Consider the following 19,534-nt stretch of genomic DNA (forward strand, 5'->3'; position numbering starts at 1 on the left):
TGGGCTAGTCTAGAGGAGCTAGACCAGCGGTGAAACACACGTAGGGCGTCGTCTGGAGGGTCACTAGCCAACGGCAAGTGACCGGACAACGTAGCAGCAACCCAGGAGCAAAAGGGTCCCACGCAGATCTGGTGGATGCTGGGGGGCTGGACTTCGGTGCTCGTGCTGCTTGGGGCTGGGGCTTCTCTTACCCCAGTGCACCCACTCGAGGATCCCTTGGTGGTCGTGCTGGTTCAGTCTCGTGCTGGTTCTGATGATCGCCGGGTCCTCTGGTCTCGTCGCACCTACGATTCTCAGCTGTGCTGTAGAGGCAGGTTGAGGTCAGAGAGGGCAGGGAGTCCGGGTCTCGTCGTGCTGGTCAGTCTGGTTCCGGAGGAAGGACGTTTCAGCAAACCGCAAGATACTTAGTTGGTGCCTGCGGCTGCAGGGTGACTACTCCTTAGTCACAAGGGAGAAATCTTGAGAAGAAGTCGAGAGTTCCTTTCGTAGAAAGTAGTTTCAGGATTCAAAGGTGATCTAATTTGGAAGGGTCCCCGCTCCTACCTTTATTCTAAAGAAAGGGGCTGGCACGCGACTTGGTCCTGCCCATGGGTGGGACCAGGAAGGGGGGTGGTTTCACCCCTCTCCCCTGTCCGGACTTTCCCCAGCTCAGGGGCTGGTGTGCCCCTGGAACTGGTTCAAGCCGGCATATGCACAGTGAGCACCGGGGTGCCACTTGCAGTCACCTTCCTCTCAGCCCTGCCTACCTGGGATACACAAAACCCTGTCTGGGATGGTGCTAGCACCGCCCCTGACAGGAAACCCTTTGTCCAAGCTCTCCTCGCTGGAAGGACTCCCAGCAGCAGGAGGTCAGACTTGTGTCTGTGGTGGCAGTATCCATTTTGTGATGCTGAGGCTCGAGTTAACTTTAACCGGGGTTCACAGTTACATACATGTTTTGTCCCTCTAGAAGGGTGGAATGCTAACCCCGGCGCCAGAATTGGCGAGGGGTTAGTATTCCAATTCGTATGACACCTTACTCAACATGTTTTGATAAAGCAATACCAAAGTTGGCAAATAACCGCGAGGATTATAATGCACTTAAGAGTATATGGTACGCGTTATCATGGAACAACTATTGGGACTTGGTTCCGCAAGCTGCAAACGGGCTCAGCTCATGCCAGAGCACCATCTCACATAATTCCAAGCACTCTGCCTTCAGGATTGATAAGGCCTGCCATAGGAGTGACTGATAGGAATATATGTGTCCTTTTTAGGGTTAGATATAGGAATACTATATCTAAAGCAAAGGGTGATTACACCACCTTGCCCCAGCTGTCGTGCAGCCAGTTGTGTCAGATTTGGATGGCCAGCCAGGGGTGGCATAATACATGCTGCAGCCCCTGGTAGGCCCTGGGTACACCTATGCCCTGGGTACCTAAGATACACTTTACAGGGACTGATAAGGTGACTCAGTTATCCAATTAGATATGTACCTAAGGTACATGGAATCCATTTTACAGAGAGAGCAGTAGGCCTGGGGCCATGAATAGTAGGGTCCCAGGTCAACTAAGTCGAAAAACCAGCAAAACACCAGGCAAAAAAGTTGGGGGTAACCATAGTCAGGTATCCACGCTCCTACACTCCGCAGTCAAGTTACCAAGGGCACCAGCCGTTTCAATCACGGTGGATTCAACTACTTTCGTCAATTGGCGAATGTTCCTGCTGTTCACCATAGGCCCCCAAAACGGCAGAAAACCCTTTGCAAAATCTTCAAACTCCTGTTCCGCAGTGTCGTCTTTACTCACAACACCTCTAACTGTCCTTGTCCGATGGTAGTCTGCCTCGGCCGTGTAGGTGGGTGGCAGCAGGAATGAGACAAAACATGTGCCCGAGAAGTCAGGGGGCAACCATGTATATGCCCTGTCGTGGCAGACGAAGTAGGTACGCTTAGCTGCTAGAAATGAGGGAGAGGTCTGAGACGAGAAAACGTAAGTCTCAGTACAGACACTCTTCCCTAACTGAGCTCTAGCGTTGTTGCCATTTCCCTGCAGACCTAGGTGACCTTGATGGGGTACTATCCAGATTGGGGAGGATTTCTTTGATTTCTGACTCTCAGTCAAGGAAATTCCATATTGGGTTATATTCCATCTGCTGTAAGGCGTCAATTCATCTCTGGGAATCGTTTTCTACGTGTCGACATCCCTACTCATATTTCTAATTCCCGCCACTAGTGCCTTGTTGCTTGAGTTTTTCCCTGGGACATATGGTTCGAGGGCAAACAGGAACATTGCTCGAAATGCCCACAGAGAACCATGGTAGCCAAATGGCAGGACAAAATACGGTATACCCTTGTCTGTCGTGTGTGGCATGAGGCCACATACCCAGCAATTCATGGTGTTCATTACAGACTGGTGCTGGTGTAAGAGCTGGACGAATGAGTTATATACAAATTCTAATCTTCTGGCAGACTCGTGTTCAGGTAGAGGGTGAAAGGAGTTCGGGGAAACAGTAGGAGGAGGTGTGGGCTGAGTGTCATGTTTAAATGTGACTCGAAAGGTGAACAAAGCATAGCCCACCAAAAACGTCATTATGCTACACAACATTAAAATGCATATTACTAAAAATTGTTTTCTTGCCATTGCAGTGCATATTGTCTTTTCAAAATTCTCTGATCTAGCAGGTCTCTCCATCTTTGGAAACTCCATCCTCTAAGTTGCTGCCTGCGGTGGGAGATTGATTCTGCTAAGGAGTTCCTCTGTTCAGTCCAGGGTAATTCCCTTAGACCAACCAGAACTGTCGACCTAACCGTCTTCAGCTGCACTACAAAGACTGTGGCAACCGCGACCCTAGCAGCAGAACCGGATGGCGGTTCGAAAATCAAAAATTAGTACGTTTCCTGGATGGGAGGGCTGCACAATCAAAAATAGTTCTTGGGGGAAAAGAAAACTTTATTAGTTTATTTTTATTAGTTCGTTTTTCTTGGCCTCAGATTATACCGTTGTTTTCCTGGCACGGTGTGGTCTTCGAACAAGATTTCAGGTTCTGTAGTGTCCAACTGCATTGACGGTGGGACAAATCCTTGCAGAATATTATCGCTCTCCTTTTCTGTAGTAGTCCCTTTCAAACGTGCATCACTGAAGGGTAAGAAGCGAGGCACAGTCTCAGTCTCTGAGTCGGCGACACCCTCCTGGACCCACCGGTCATAGGGCAGAGGTAGAGGGATCCGTTTGCAATGGATCCCGTGGATCCAGTTCTTCTTTCCTTCCACCCGAACGGCTGATCTTGTGGAAAGAAGGACGAGGTGTGGGCCACCTGGGCTGTTCGTTCTTTGTTCGCTGAAAGTTTTTCACCAGGAAACCAGGTGCCAGGTTCAATTGTGTGGCCTGGATCATCAGACGCTGGCGGACAGGAACTGTGGACCTGTTGGTGTAAAACACGCAATTTAGTTGTCAATTCGTGCAAATAGTCAAGCAGTACAGGGTGCTCTATCTCACTGAGCTTTTTGGGTCTTGGCACTCCCCATATGTTGGCCGTGCGGCCGAACACAATCTCGTGCGGACTAAGTCCCATTCTAGAATTCACGGTCATTCTGGTAGATAGGAGTGCCAAAGGCAGTGCGTCAGGCCATTTAAGGCCTGTGCTGGCTTGGATCTTGGCTAATTTCAACTTGAGAGTGCCGTTATAGCACTCTACTAATCCAGCTGATTGGGGTGATTTGCAGCGTGAAACTTCTGGTGTATGCCTAGACTCTCACACACTCTCTTCATCACTCGTCCCACGAATTCACTCCCATTATCACTCCAGACCACTCGAGGCATTCCGAACCTAGGGAAGAATTCTTTGACAAGGGCTTTAGCTGTGGACAAGGCAGTATTGTCCTTAAGGGGATACGCCTCCACCCACCTGGAAAAGGCACAAACAACAATGAGTACGTATTTCAGGTTGTTGCACCTCTCCATGTGGATGAAGTCTAGCTGCAAAACCCCGAACGGATACGTTGGAGGAGCAAAATGACCAGCTGGAGTTGGGGTTCCCCTACCAGGATTGTACTTCAAACACACCATACAGTTATTGACCACATTCTCTGCACATTTTGGGATGCCACTATTCTGCCATACTGGGGCCAACAACTTACAGATCCCTTTCACACTGATGTGAGCCATCCCATGAGCCATTGCCACCACTGCAAGCACATACGCGTCGGGTAAAAGCCATCTCTGATGCTCTGATAATTCGACCCAACAACCATTCGCATCCAATCTACCCTTGCTTTCTCTCCATTCATTCACCTCTTTCTCAGTGGCCTCGGATTGTATAGACTTCACACTTTCAACTGTGTCTTCACACATACCCACATCACAAATCCATCTCGCGGGACCTGCAACATACATTCGACTCATCACATTCCTTGCAGTCTCTTTTGCAACTTCATCGGCAAATGCGTTTCCACGACCAACATCATCTTGAATCTTTTTGTGTGCACTGCATTTCACAATCGCAACTTGTAGTGGCAAGGTCAGTGACTCGAGAAGCTCATTTACTAGCTGACCATGTTGGATTTTTGCGCCATGCGATGTCAAGAACCCACGTTCACGCCACAAACGTCCAAAACTGTGAGCCACGCCAAAGGCGTATTGGCTGTCTGTGTACACATTCACTCGTTTTCCTTTTGCCAACACACATGCTCTTATAAGTGCAATTAACTCTGCTGCTTGCGCAGAATTGTGTGGGATACGTGCAGTTTCTACAATCGTGTGCAATGTTGTCACAGCATATGCTGCAGTCGTATCACCTTTTGGCAACTTGAAACATGAACCATCAACCCATAAAGCATCATTACATTCAGGAAGAGGAGTGTCCTGTAAGTCTACTCTCCCTTTTGTCTCTTCTTCTGTCCTAAAACAGCAGTCATGTCTTTCGACCTCATCTGTCTCTGCTGGAATGGGCAATAACGTGGCTGGGTTGAGTGTATCACACCTCTTTATGTGTATGTGACTCGATAACCGTGTCAGCTCATAACTTGACAGTCGAGCACTAGTTAAGTGCTGTGTCCTTGTTCTGTTTAGCAAAATGTCTACTGCATGTGGGACCATAACTATTAGTGTATTATTCATTACTAACCCAGCAGACTGTCGAATACAGAATGCTGCTGCAGCAGTGGCCCTCAAGCAACTTGGCAATGCCTTAGCTACGGGATCTAGAGTTGCTGAAAAGTACGCGCATGGACGCTGTTTGTCCCCAAAACATTGTGTCAGGACTGATAATGCGCAACCTTCCTTCTCATGCACATATAATGTAAAAGGCTTACTGTAGTCAGGGTTACCCAACACAGGAGCCGAACACAATGCATCACGCAATTCATGAAAACTTTTCTGACATTCTTCAGACCATGGAATGGGTTTCGGTGTATCCTTGCAAGTTAATGCCACCAAAGGTTTGGCCAACAATGAGAAATTTGGTATCCATTGTCTGCAATATGATGTAATGCCCAAGAAAACACGCACTTCTCTCTGTGTCCTTGGGACACTCAAATTTGCAATTGCCTGTATTCTCTCTGGGGTCAGTCTCCTTCCCTCCTTCGATAAGATGTGACCTAAGTAGGTCACATCTTGTCGACAAAATTGCAATTTCGAAAGAGAGACTTTGTGCTTCATGTCACATAAATGACGCAACAATGACAATGTGGCTTGTTTGCAAATCTCCTCAGTATCTGCAGCGAGTAGCAAATCGTCTACGTACTGAATAAAAGTCGCACCATCAGGTAGAACAATCGTGTCAAGTTGTGATTTCAGAACCTGACTGAATATAGCTGGACTTTCACAGTAGCCCTGAGGAGCGCGTTTGAAGCGGAAGCTTCGCCCTCCTATATTGAAGCCAAAAATATCTCTGCTCTCCTCGGCAATCGGGATGCTGAAGAAAGCATTCTTAAAGTCAATCACCGAGAACCAAGTGGCTGAAGCTGGAACCATAGTCAATAAGGCAGAGATATCGGGAACAACTGGAAACTGTGGCACAACAATCTTGTTCACTTCTCTAAGATCGATCACAAATCTGTACACAGGTGGCTGAGACGGATCAGTAGGCTTTAAAACTGGCAGAACAGGATTTTTACAAACGTTACCTGTTGTCTCTTCAATGACATCTTTCTCAATCAGATCATAAATGATTGCTAACAACGCCTTTTCACCTTCGCTAGAGATCTTGTATTGGGGAATACGTGGCAACCTAACATTGGCTTTCAATGTTATGACATATGGCGCTATCTCCAAAAGACCCACATCATTAGAACCAGTAGCCCAAAGTATATCTGGAAGAGAAGACAATTCTGTTGGAATATTCTCCCTTAACAAGTACATTGGAGAAACCACTTTCTTACCTAGGGTAAGTTGTACTCCCGTAGGAGAACAGTATAAAAACGCATATAATCTCTTTAATAGATCCAATCCTAACAAGTTTTCACCACAACCAGTTGTAAGAATGAGGGGTGCTTCTAACTCACATGGCCCAACAGAAAGGGGCATAGGACTAGAGATCGGGTTCCTAACCGGGGCGCCAGAAAAACCTACTGAAACATTCATTTTGCCAGACAAAGGTGCGCCAGGAAGTTTTGAGTGCATAATAGAACTCTTTGTAGCACCAGTATCCATCAGAAAAGGTTCTGACACACCTGATGTAATCACCTCAACATGGGGTCCATTCTGATCTACTGGAACTGAAACAACTCCCTCTCTTTGTCCATGGCTGTCCTAGCAATCATTACCCTCATTCTCGTTCTCTGCATAGTAGTCATCAGCATAGTACTGAGCTGTCCTAGAAGACGCATTATTCTGCTGATCAAAGCTGTTCATAGAATTCTGAGGCGGAAAAGAAGGAGCATTCTGGGGGAAATTTCCACGGCCCCTGCCTGTAGGAGCCTGTTGAACACCTCTACCCCTTGCACCAGAAACACCATTCAAACGTCACAATAAAGCTGGGCAACTATTCTTGAAATTACCCTCTTCTTTGCAATACGCACACTGATTCGGACCATATGGTAAACGCTGTTGAGAAGACTCATTTCTTTGCGAGTTTCTCGAATACTGCTGAGGTTGCTGATAATCGTGCTGATTAGCAGTACGAGGCGGATAGGCTTGCTGGAGAAGGACTTTAGTTTTCAAATCTTTAGTCTTTTTAATCTGCCTTCTCTAGCTCATCTTTGCGTCTATTTTCGTAGTACTGGGCTGTGGCTAAAATCTGCACTGACGTGGAAACAGCCCAAGCACTCTGAATCTTTCAATTTATTACATAATTCAGGAAGCAGATTATGTACATACTTGTCTACAAACAATCTTTGGCCACCCTCAGTAGCCATATCCTGACCACTATGATCGACGAAAGTCTCTTCAAACCTCGTGAAAAAGTCAGACACATTCTCATCTTTCTTCTGCTTGCATGCCGACAACTTGTCACAATTCACACGCAATTCGGGCATTAAAGTCTTCATATACGTGATAATTCTACCAGGAAGCTCTGCTACCAAAGGCTCGGGCTTGGAGCCACCAACTTGTCTAGCATCAGCAGCGGCAATATTGACCCTTGTATCACCTAACTCTTGGTCATGATCTGCATGACGAATCTTTCCCCATAAAGGCTGTGGAACAACATTTCCAAACAACATGTCTACATCGGCTAGATTCATGATACATGAACTGGCAGTCTGTGATAACTCTTTATAATACCCTGCAGGATTTTTGCGAGGATCAGGCAATGTCTGTTTTAGGGCTAAAACTTCAGATCTTTTCCAGGGAACATGTACCCATACACGCTGGAAATGCGGAGGAATTGCTGGATTCGCATTCGCATCAACTTCCCTCCAAACTGGAGGAACTTCTCTCATGGGGTACTGTCGCACCTTTTTCCTACCTGGCATGTCATACTCAGACAGTAATCAGGAATTGCTTCCCTTACTCCTATATGACAAGAACATGTCGATTGCTGGTTCAACATCGGCACCCACAATCATGCCTTCCCCAAACTTGAATCGCATACGGAATAATTTATTCATGTTGTACTCTGGATCATTTCCCTTCAAATCTTCACAGAGCACACATCTGTTCAAATACATATCTCTGTGTAGATGCTTCCCACTGACTGAAGACTTCCATAACGGACTGAGTGTCATACTTTGCAGTATTGGTAACCCAATTACGTGCTAACTCATTCAGTACTTCTCTCTCTTGATAGTCAGGCAGTTGACTCCGCAACAGTCTGCGTTCTATATTAGGGGTCGTCTTAGGCGACCGAATGAAAGGTGAGAAAAGACCAGTGACAGTACTTGCCACTCTCTGTCGAACAGAAGGAGAAGCTTGCGGAATGGCAGATGTGCCAGAAAAGACAGGCTGATGTAAAGTAGAAGTCGAGGCAATAGCAGAAAGAGTATCAGGATAAGCAATTCGAGCAGTAGGCGAAGTCGCAGAAAAAGTAAATGGAGTATGTAGCGAAGCCGGCGGCCCTTGAGAGGGCTGCACCGGAGGAGTAGAAACCAGCTGAAGAGGAGCTGGTGCTTGAGTAAGAACTGGTGTTCGTGCGCCGGGGCGCGGTATAACAAAGCGTCGCGTGGGTGCAGTAGCATCTTGTGCATAGCGGGGTGGTGAACTCAACAAGTGGGAATTTAGAGGATCGCTATCAATTTTCTCCGTTGATCCTTGTCCTCTACGTGGCAACACTGGGTAGCATTTATCTACTGCTAGCTTCTTACTTCTAAGCATTTGTTCACTCTCTTGCTCTTCCTCATTATCCCTGTATGCAACGGCAGCTTGTACCATTGACATACCTCTTTTATTTTTCTTTGCTAATTTCATTTCTTTCTATGTGGCTTCTTTGCGCCATAGGCGAAAAGAATCAAACATCGCCGGCCGGGCTTTCTTCTTGAACAGTTTCACCTCTAGATTATCTAAAATCTCTGTATCAAAGCTAACATATTGGGGCCATTTTAAAACACCATCTTTTCTGGTGTATTTTATCCACACGTCATTGTATGTGATGGGGCCTACTCCATGCTTCACGTAGAGCTCATATGTTGGAGTTCCAATTGGAGAAACCGGACACGAATCCTCTAATCGGGAGTCCTTACTACAAGCAAGACAAAACAAGTTTCCAAGTCTGCTAAAACTAGGCATCTTCGCTCACTAGTCTAGCTTCAAACTTCAAAGGATTATCGATTACGATAGTCTCGTGAATACACGAATCCCTTGGTTTTGGCGCTTGCAAGTTCCAAACAAAGTGTATCTCGAGGATACCAAAACTAAGAACAAAACTAAGGACTGGGAGACGCTCCACTTATACTTAACTGAAGTATTGATGATCGATGACGTCACTAGAAGACTCGTCTATCGTTTCGCTCTACCAAGTATCGATGGGTCCAAAACAGGGCGCTAGTCAGGGCAGCAGTCCTTCGTAGCCGTCGGGACGCGGGGAACCACGCAGCAAAGACCTTCGGAACCACATCGACATACAGGGGTCGCTGAAGTGGCTGGCCGTCCTCTGGAATTTTCACACAAAGCTACTCACGAACATCTGGCTAGGACCGACACCGCTTGATACTGTCCCACGTTGGGCACCAAACTGAGGTACCGGGTTTTTAGGAACCCCGTGGTGCCAGGGGAAAACACCCAAAGACCTCTTGAGTTCTTCCTGTTCTGGACCACAGAAACACAGAGTCTTCTAGGTGATGTCAAAGATCGAGTTTTATTGGCTGCAACTAAGTAACAAGCGTCCTAGAAGTACAACAGCACGGTTTGTATATTCTCAGAAGACTGTTCGTTTTTACAGAGCCAGCCTTCTCTTTTTATACACAATATTACACTTCAGGCAAGAATTCTTTGTTTTATGATGCAACCATATACATATTTTTACAACAAAGAAAAAGCAAAGTCATGATGGCCAGCCTACATTTTCGTATGTCCAGTTCGTGATAGATTACCCGGCCAGGCCCAGAACTTCCATCAGATATCGATGAAACCCCAATAAAATCGGGCACCTCCTCCTTGTAAAACTAGCCATAAAGAAGAAAACAGGGACAGGTGTGTGTATGATAAGCGTGGTTTGTATGCAGTGAATGGTTTATGACATGTTGTGCCTTGATTCTAATCTCGCTCGGCCAGTGGGTTGGGGACTGCCCGAACAGGTTTGGCTGGAGGCAGTGGAGGCAGCTTGCCCAGGTCAGAGAAGAGTCAGGAAAGGTGGACGTGTCCTTTCAGCTCGAATTCGGCCTTGGTCAATTGACTATGTAAGGGCAACCACAAGATGGATGCCGCTCACAAAATGGAACCTCGAAGGTTCAAGACAGAGACTACTGTTTTAAGGTGATTGCATTGCTCGATCACGACGCAAATGCACAGGTATAATGTCCAAGTCATTACCGGGCTGCCAATACCAAATTCGTCATGGTATCATAATATTTTCTGACACGGGTATTGGGCTTCGGTACCACATTATAGCGGGGTCCATAATTTTCAGAACCACACGCTCCTTAGTTTGGTATATTGCATTGGACACCATATTGTGTTGGTGGTGGCTGTTATTTTTTTTCGGTGCTTTTTCTTTCACTCCTTGTTAGGTGCCATACGCCACTCAGCATGGTTTTTATAAAATGTCCCTTCCCCTTTCTTGCCTCCCTAACCATCAAGTTCTTTTGGCTGTCTCAAATAGTTTTTTTCTGTCACTAATCCACAGGAGGGAAGTCCCACAAAAAAAATAACTAGTTGACCGGTCTCACACAGGAGAAGAAATCACTCATCGTGCCCAGGTGTGACATCAGAGGTAATCCACACCAGGAGACATTACTAACACCAAACATCCATGGAGGGGCTATACATTCCTTCACCCACTGAATAGGGCATTCCTGGATACACATCAAAATACTACACATCTCACAGGAGGGGACATAAATAAATCACGCAATACCTGATTCACAAGAACACAAGCAGAGACAACTTATCAGTGGCAAGTAGTGAAATGAAAGCTCCCCGCATGAAGGGACCTGATCACATATCACCTGCCTGAGAAATGAGAGACAGTAGTTCAACAACAGAAAAGGAACATCACACTTCACCCATGAAAAGAGATGTTACTGAGTATCCACATAGACAGATTTTTTTGGCACAAAGTGCCTACCAGGCCAAAGGCATCAGAGAGCTATACAGAACAATGTGGTAAAATAGTGACTGAACTGCCCCTCAAAGTGGCCCTAATGGTGAGTAGTTTGTGTTGGTTCTAAAATCCACCGGGTGCTAAAATGTGGCTGCGAACACAGAGAAAAGGTGAGAGGCTTCTTTATATAGAAATATAGAACTGCTAGGTGCAAATAATCCAACTCTGGATGCATTTGATCCTCCATAGTGGATCAAGGCTTCTTACGAAGAAAGTGGGGGTGGGATTCAGATGAATGGCTTTATAAGCTTACCACAGTGTCAATCAGTCAGCTGACCTCATTGAAGGACCCATGGAGTGAATGCAGAATAGGAGTAATATGATCTTGCTGGTTCCAGCAGAGTAGCGGCGAACATCCAAGGATTTGGGTCCCTTAACCCAGACCGCGTACCTCCACTTAGCATGCACCAGAATTTCTAGGACTAACCTGAAGGCAGCAAAATGACTGACACAAGTTTTAAGGAAAGAAGGTGTGGAAATGATATGGCTTGGAAAGTATTTCATTTGCTCCTGCAAACATTGGGGCTCCATCACAAGTTATGCAGGAATGCGGCATCAAAATTCCCTTTCTCAAAGTTATAGATGATGCTAATGTCAGTCATTTCTGGATACAAGTACTCTACAGGATTACTAATTGTATCTCAAGAGTTACGTGAGAAATGTGAAATAACAGTAGGAATGGAAAATACCTCACCTGATTCCTTTGTAATTTCCTATTTTCTCCACCATGCATATTGGAAGATTTAGCTGGTGAAATGTCCAAGGAGGAACAGTGGAGTAAAAGGCTGAGCTCCCACTACTTGATAAGACACTGCTGTAGAGAATCCAAGCCTCTTTTGTTCTGAGGCACCCACCAATGTGTTCAAACACCTAACGTCCTTCAGAAAGGACATAGGCAGGTGACGTCAGTGGTAGGAAACTGCGTGGGACTACTGAGGCACACTCGGAAATTGGTACCTATTCTATCTTTCTCGACGATGCGAACTGTGGTGGTGGCACTCATTGTGTCATGACTGGACTATGGAAATGCGCTATATATTGAGCTTCCAGACAATTTACTGGGCAAGCTTCAAGTAGTCATGAATGATGCTGCAAGATTAATATTCAAGCTTCCAAGGCGGTTACATGCTACATCCTTGCTGCAACAATTGCATTGGCTTCCAGTCAAGCAGAGGATCAGGTTCAAGGGCTTATGTATTGCGCATAAAACCCTGTATGGGACGGTACCAATTTTTATTAAGGACCTTCTAAGGAGATATGTTCTGGGACGATGCCTTCGGTTGTCCGAGGCAAACTTGTTAACCTGTCCACAATTTGACAAATCAACTATGGGTGGACGGGCTTTCTCAGTATTGATACCTCAGTTGTGGAACAGACTGCTGGAAAGTTTATAAGGGGAGACTATTCTTCCATTCTGGAAGAAACTGAAATCTTTTTTGTTCAAGCAGGCCTTCAGTCACGATGAAATTTGATCGAATGGGCATTTTGACAAGTAATAACTGGTGTTAGCCTGGAACTTTCATACAAGTGCTAAGAGACCACTGGTAATTAAGTGCTATACAAGAGACATTTAACATAACATAATATAGTATGTGAGCATAGACGCAAAATCCTGAACTAGTTTGTTTCTTACCTCACCAAACGATCTCAGCAAGTGAAACTTAGTAACTGCTTCGAACCCTCAGTTCCCTTGTCCCTGGGTGTTCGTCAGTACTCTATCTTGGCCCCAGCTCTCCTCTCTTTACTCTCTATATAGACCATGTTGGAGCCTTACTCAAGATGTCAAGAATTGTTTGTCACCAGTATGGTGATGACACACATCTCTCTCTTAAGATCTCCTATCCCAACAGTGCCCGGATCCTAGCCCTCACACTAACAGATGAACAAAAATGCATAACTAACCATCACTTGTAGCTGAACCCTTCAAAGACCAAGTTCTCTTAATTTCACAGACTTATTCTAGCATGACAGTTCAATCCTGAGTTGATTCTTTTTACATTTTCTATTACAAATTGTGAGGGTTTAGGTGTATTATATAGTTTGGTTGTACAACCTTATCGTGTAATATACTTGCAAAAATTAGTAGCTGTGGTTTTGAGCAACAAGGCTTATACAACGGAACTAACATAAAGCAATTTGAAGCACCAAACAACTAAAAAAGTAAGTCACACAACATGGAAGAAATCCAACACCAATTTATAAAAATAGATTATATTTTAATTAATTTTTAAGACAATGGAGGGTTCCAGAGATATAGATTTTAAAAGTAAATTTTAATCTCAATAATTTAGGTCACAACTGCAAACGAGCATTGGTAACCGTAAAGTTCAGAAACGTTTGAAAAGTTTGAAAGAGCTGTGTTTGGCTACTCTGGCCTGATTAGGGCAACCAAATCCAGCAGCGAGAAGGTCAGGGGGAGCCACTAAAAAGTATTTGGACAGTTACCTGGTCACCAAAGTGTTCTCCAGTCCACTTCTGAACTTTACATCAAAACCGCCAGAGACGTTAATGGAGTGGTCCTGACTCCTGATGCCTAGGATGCAGGAGATGGAGGATGCTCTGAGTGCTGTGCAGTCGATGGGGGTGCCCTTGCGGTTACTCCTCTGTCCACCAGTCAGTTGGTACGACTTTGGCTACAGAGGTCGGGTACCTCAAAATCCTCTTTGACCCAATAGAAGGCCAGGTGCTGCTGGGCTGCTAGTACCCGTTCACAGCGGGTGCAGGGGTATCCTTTGGTGGAGGCTAGTGTCCCTCTTGGATGATCAATATGAACTCAGATGATACTCTCGGGTCCAGAAGACTTGGGTGCAACTTTTGCCCATCGAGGATCGGTCTCTAGGGGCGTTCAGCGCAATTCCCCAGAAATTACTACAAATTTGCAGAGTTGGGTTACTTCAGCTTTGATCATCTTTTTACTGGTTCGAGGGGATCAGTCAATTGACCCTTGACGTCACTTCTTTGGTCTGGGGCATGGGAGTGACTTTTCCTCAAGCCAGGAGCCACAGGCACAGTCCTCTCTTCGCTAGTCCAAGGTGCGGCAGGTACAGTCTAGCAGATTGTGCTGCTTCTCTTTGCTAAGTCCAGGGGTCCGCCGGGCAATTCATCTTTGGTTCTTTCTCCATTTCCATAGTGATCTGAGATTCAGGGTGCCAGGAGTGCCATATGTATGCCCAGAAGGTGCTCTGGGGGGGGATGATGCAGTTACTAGCCTGTGACGACTTCCGGCTGTGTGGGGTATCTAGCAATGTCAGGGTGCACTATTCTGCCCACTCCAAAATTGTCTGAACTCTTCATTGGATGTTAGGAGCTTGTTAGCTCACCCTAGAGGTGTGGCTACTGATTTGGGCCAGCCTGTCTCCCTGACCAAATGGGCAACCCTTTCAGGAGTGTGATCATCATTTGTCAACTAAAGGCAGCCTCACCTTTGAAGCTCGACTTTTGCGTCAATGCCCTGAGTGGCTTCCTGCAAGGGGAGTTTACACCTTTCCCTAAGGCAGGTTTCATGGCTGGTGGCAAACAGATGTGTAAGGCCACTGGACAAACTGGACACAGAGTGGTAACTTTATAAAAGCTGTCTTTCCTTAAAAGTGTCATTAAATTAGACGTTGGCAGCAATTTGCGTTTAATGCCATGATTAATTTGATACCTCTGAGCACCCATTCAAATGTTTGCCAGGCTGCAAGATTAGCAGGTGACTCTGTGTTAGCCAATGCAGCTAGCAACTCTTCAACTGCAGAAATGGCAATTTGAAGGTTTTTCTCTTCGAGCATATTAAGGATATATGTCCTACCTAATAATATACAGCCCCCCTGCCTTAGGGCTCCTTTAAAGGAGACTTACGTATATTGTTAAGGAAAGTGGGGGCTTTGCCATTGGTTTAAATGGTAAAGTCGAACTAACAGTTTTAAACTGCTCTTGCAGCTTGCAGTAGCAGGCTGGGAGCTATTTTGTACTTTATCAGACACAGGGTGGCACAACCAGTGCTGTAGCCCTGGGTGGACACTCTCTCTTATGTGTCCTGGGTAACCTGGATACCATAAACTAGAGATGTATAAGTAAGTCAGTCTGTTCCAATTCGGGGTGGTCAATTCAACATACCTTTTGTAATGAGCTAGATAGAACACTGGCACTGAGGTGTGGTTAGCAGACCTCAGTCCACTCTCGGAGTCGAAAAACCAGCAGCATCAGTCCAAAATTGTGGGGGCAGGCATGCAAAAAGAGGCATTCCTTCACACAAACCTACTTTCATTGATAGTGCAAAATCACTGGGTGTCTCTTTGGACAAAATACTTGATGTCAATTTCAAATGAACTCCATGGCCAAGAGTGCACAGTTCAAACTGAGGCTTTTGTGTGGAATCCATCACTTCATCTCAAATTTCAAGGCCTTAGTTTTTTTAAAACTTTATTTTCCATTTCCATAATACAAAAAGTCACAGCATTCAAATATGTAGTACACTGCTGCACCACAGTAGGTACTCCACGTTGAATCATACAATGAACATTGAATACAATTGCCGAGATTGTCTCCCCCAACCTCCAACCGGCTTTGCATCGGTAACTGCCTATCTATGTAATCAGAACACCCAGACAATGCTTTCCAACCCCACAATAATTAACTGTAATCTGAGAAGGTCGGGTTTCCCGCCCCCACGATGAAATGTACATAACAATGGGTGCATCTGAAATCAAGTCCTTAGTCCAATCCCTGGCGCTATTAATTACCGACTAGAATCCATGCTGACAGGTGGACCTAAAGGTCACCGTGTCCCTCTGAAGGCAGTCCTGCCTCCAGTGACTCCTTTATTTTGCGGGAAGTAGTACATTTGATCATATTTCACCTCTTCTATGTATGCTTTTATAGATCCCTATTGAGGTTAGATCCGTGTGCTGGAATGCGTGCATCACACATAAGTTTATCCACTTTGTTACTCCTCACTTCCTGACTAACAAGCTGACCGTCTCAAGTGGCTGATGCTCTCTTTGCAGTGCAGATATGCTTCTCTTAGAACACCCTACATTCGGGAAACAGTACTTGATGGCTCAGTCCCTCTCGTGCAGTGTGACTAGAATTTAAACCCACACCCTCCTGCCATGTGCACTATTCAATCTATGGTTTTGTTTCAGAAACAGCCCAAACTCCAACTTTTCTAAAGATACTGCCACTGGCCGTAACTAACTCAGTAAGTCATATCATCACCTCACCTTCTCTTCCTTTTAAATCTCCTAATAGGAGCTTCTCCTGCGCCTCAAGCGGACCTCTCAAAATGTTCACTGTCCTCTTTTATGTATGAATGTTTCCCAATTCTGTAACCCAGGTGTGCCACTCCATGACCCCACAGTTCTCTCTAATTACCAACCTTTTTCTCTGCTCCCTGCCTTTTCCAAACTCATGGAAAGGCACATTCACTCCGCCCTCTCCTCTTTCTCAGAAGACAACAATCTCCTTCACCCCTCACAGTCAGGCTTCAGAGCAGGTTACTCCACGGAAACTGCCCTACTGGGTGTGACAGAAAAAATTAGACAACTCCTGGACAAAGGTCAAACGGTCGCACTCATTCTTCTAGATCTGAGTGCCGCGTTTGACACCATATCACACAAAACTCTTTTGGCTACCCTAGAGAAAAATGGCATTCGCAGCAAGGACGCCTTACAATGGATCAAGTCCTTTCTTTCCGAAAGAACCTTCCAGATCAAATCCAATATCGCAAGCTCAGACATCTTCCCCGCTCCACATGGAGTTCCACAAGGTTCCATTCTGAGCCCACTGTTTTTCAATTTGTACCTCAGACCACTGGCAGACCTGGCCGATAGCGTAGGCCTGACTTTAATGACCTACGCCGACGACTCCCAAATAATTTTTTCCCTTTCCGAGTCAAACCCGTTAGCCCCCTCCCTACTGAAATACGACTCCAAGAGATTTTCAACTGGATGACCACCAACCAGTTGAAGCTAAATGGGGATAGAACGGAGGTTCTTCTACTGGGAAGAAACAAGGAACTGTGGAACCCCTCCCACTGGCCGCCTGAGCTGGGTAACATTCCCCCGCCAGCTACTCAGGTGAGAAACCTAGGGGTTATCTTAGACAATACCCTTTCTATGAAACAGCAGGCAAATAAAGTTGCGGGACTCTGTTTCACCATAATAAAATGGTTGAAAAAAATCATTTGGATGCTGCCCCTTGATACGCAAAAAAACGTAGTCAACGCATTAGTAACTTCGCGTATTGACTACGGAAATGTTCTCTTCCTAGGTTCCAACTTAGCAGTGATCAAGCGACTCCAAATGATTCAAAACTCTGCTGCAAGACTCTTGTGTAGAATTCAAAAGTACGAAAGAGTATCAAAACACCTGAACGAATTACACTGGCTCAGGGTTGAACATCGGATCAGCTTTAAAACACTGAGCTACATGTTTAAGATAAAAAACAAAACGGCTCCCTCCTGCCTACAATCCTTATCCTTTCCCTACCTGCCAACAAGAAGCCTTCGCTCTCAAACGGCCCCGAACTTCGCCGTCCCCAGATTTAAACTACAAAGAACTGGAGGGAAATCCTTTTCTGTCAGAGGACCAATTTCATGGAATTCACTCCCCCTTCACACCCGGAAGGAGGACAGCTACACTAAATTCCGAAAATACGTAAAAACCTGGCTGTTTCAGAAACAATTGTGCTAAACTACCTAATCTGCATTTTCCTTTAACCATCTGAATGTCATAGGCGCCGGGAAACCCTTGTTGGGTAGCTGAGCGCCATACAAATGCAAAAAATAAATAAATTAATAAATGACTTCTGCACCATCTACATACTGACATTTCTAACATGTTCCCCCATTGAAATGAACATCTCTGATAATCATGCCTTTCCCCCTTAGTTTATTTTTGTTCTTGTGTTGTGAAAGTAGTCTTGCTATCATTCCGTGTTTTATGTTCCTCTGCTCACTCGCATCGCAGTTCTGTAATGACCTGGTGCCAGTCTGCATGTATGTGGTATATGTACAGTGCAAACCTAGCCAAAAGGCTCCGGAGAGTTTTTTTCAGATGGTATAGTACCCTCAATCTCTAAAGCTTTCATTCTTAGTTTTACATCCCACATTTTTCTAACCTGTGCTTTATGTTTTTATTTTGTTACCTACCGTAAAGTTCTATGGTATTGTAAACTGCGCTAATGCCCTTGGGATATGTTCACGCTACACGCTACATAAAACTGCACAAATAAATAAATCAAGTGGTGTAACTGAGCTCCATCCGCGGATCACAAACACATTGAAAATGAATGAGTGCACAAGAAGGGTCTACTAGTAAAATACACAATGGTTGAAGACTGATACATTGTTCATAGAATCATGTCTGATCTTGAGATGTACACTGAATCTCTGTCACTTCATGGACATTTTGTAGAAAACTGGCGAGGCTCTCATACTTGCAGTGGAGTAAACTAATGTTTTTTATTCTGAATGGTGAGTTTCCTTCTTCAAAGGTGGAAGGGTTGTTTACTTAAAGAACTGAATTGTCTTAGACTCTTCTGAGGGTTGCTAATTTGCCTGATTGCTGTGAATTTAGACATTGAATTTCACAAGCTGAACCTGACTCTGGTTTGCTCTCTTCCTCTTCCATGTGACTCGATAGTACCGAAGACTGAACACCCACAGTATCTCCACCAGAAGCCAGTGCAGTGGCTGGTGCCTGAACCCGCCAAGAACCATCTGGCTTCCGACAGGGTCTGCCAACTGGCCAAGCACAAGATGCGCAAATCAATTTTCGAAGGCTATGATCCGTATCGAATCCCTGAAGGAGCCAGGAATGCTGAGGCATCACCCAGGATCATGGAGCTCAGCACCCCACTCCCCCGCAAAACAAGGCAAAAAAGGATTTAAACATGTACGAAGAAAGAGATCCACTACGTGGGCACTTTATACGTTAGACGAGATTGTCAAAAGTCCTGAATAGTGTATTTGTGGTATAGTCAGGGCGTGACCCTGAATCTCAGCCTACTCCCTCTTCTGTCATGTGAATTAAACCTCCCTGGGAAACGTGATGTGCAGGGCATGCTATCACGAGCAGTGTTTTGGTATATGGTATAAAGAAAGACTCCAGCTTAATGTTAAACAAGATGATCTTTACTCAGTTGTGGCCTGAGAGTTGTGGGGCTCAACAACCTTCCATCCCTTTACGGCCGCTCATATTGTGGTCCCACTTGAGAAGTGTGAAAGAGTTTTATCACCACCAGTTATGTGTCACAAAAAGCCCTATCTTCTTAAGTAACATTGTTATTAACATGCGTCTTACAATTTTTAATCTGGCATGACCTTTACCAGTGAAGATTGTGCGTGTAGCTTCCTGTCCAGCTGATGCCACCAAGGAAA

General features: G+C 45.4%; 1 protein-coding gene across 2 annotated transcripts in view; it reads left to right on the plus strand.

Annotated features, from left to right (window-relative positions):
• SPMAP2 (sperm microtubule associated protein 2) overlaps positions 1-19,212 on the plus strand; it is a 62,013-nt gene extending 42,801 nt beyond the window's left edge. For both annotated transcript variants that reach the window (XM_086946750.1, XM_086946751.1), the window contains one exon: positions 18,798-19,212. In XM_086946750.1, coding sequence (XP_086802876.1) covers positions 18,798-19,045 — 248 coding nt within the window. In that variant the 3' untranslated portion in view covers positions 19,046-19,212. The remainder of the gene's footprint in view (positions 1-18,797) is intronic.
• Positions 19,213-19,534: the final 322 nt, after the last annotated feature.

This window comes from Lissotriton vulgaris, chromosome 12 (assembly GCF_964263255.1).
Source record: "Lissotriton vulgaris chromosome 12, aLisVul1.2, whole genome shotgun sequence".
In the NCBI taxonomy this organism is placed as follows: Eukaryota; Metazoa; Chordata; class Amphibia; order Caudata; family Salamandridae; genus Lissotriton; species Lissotriton vulgaris.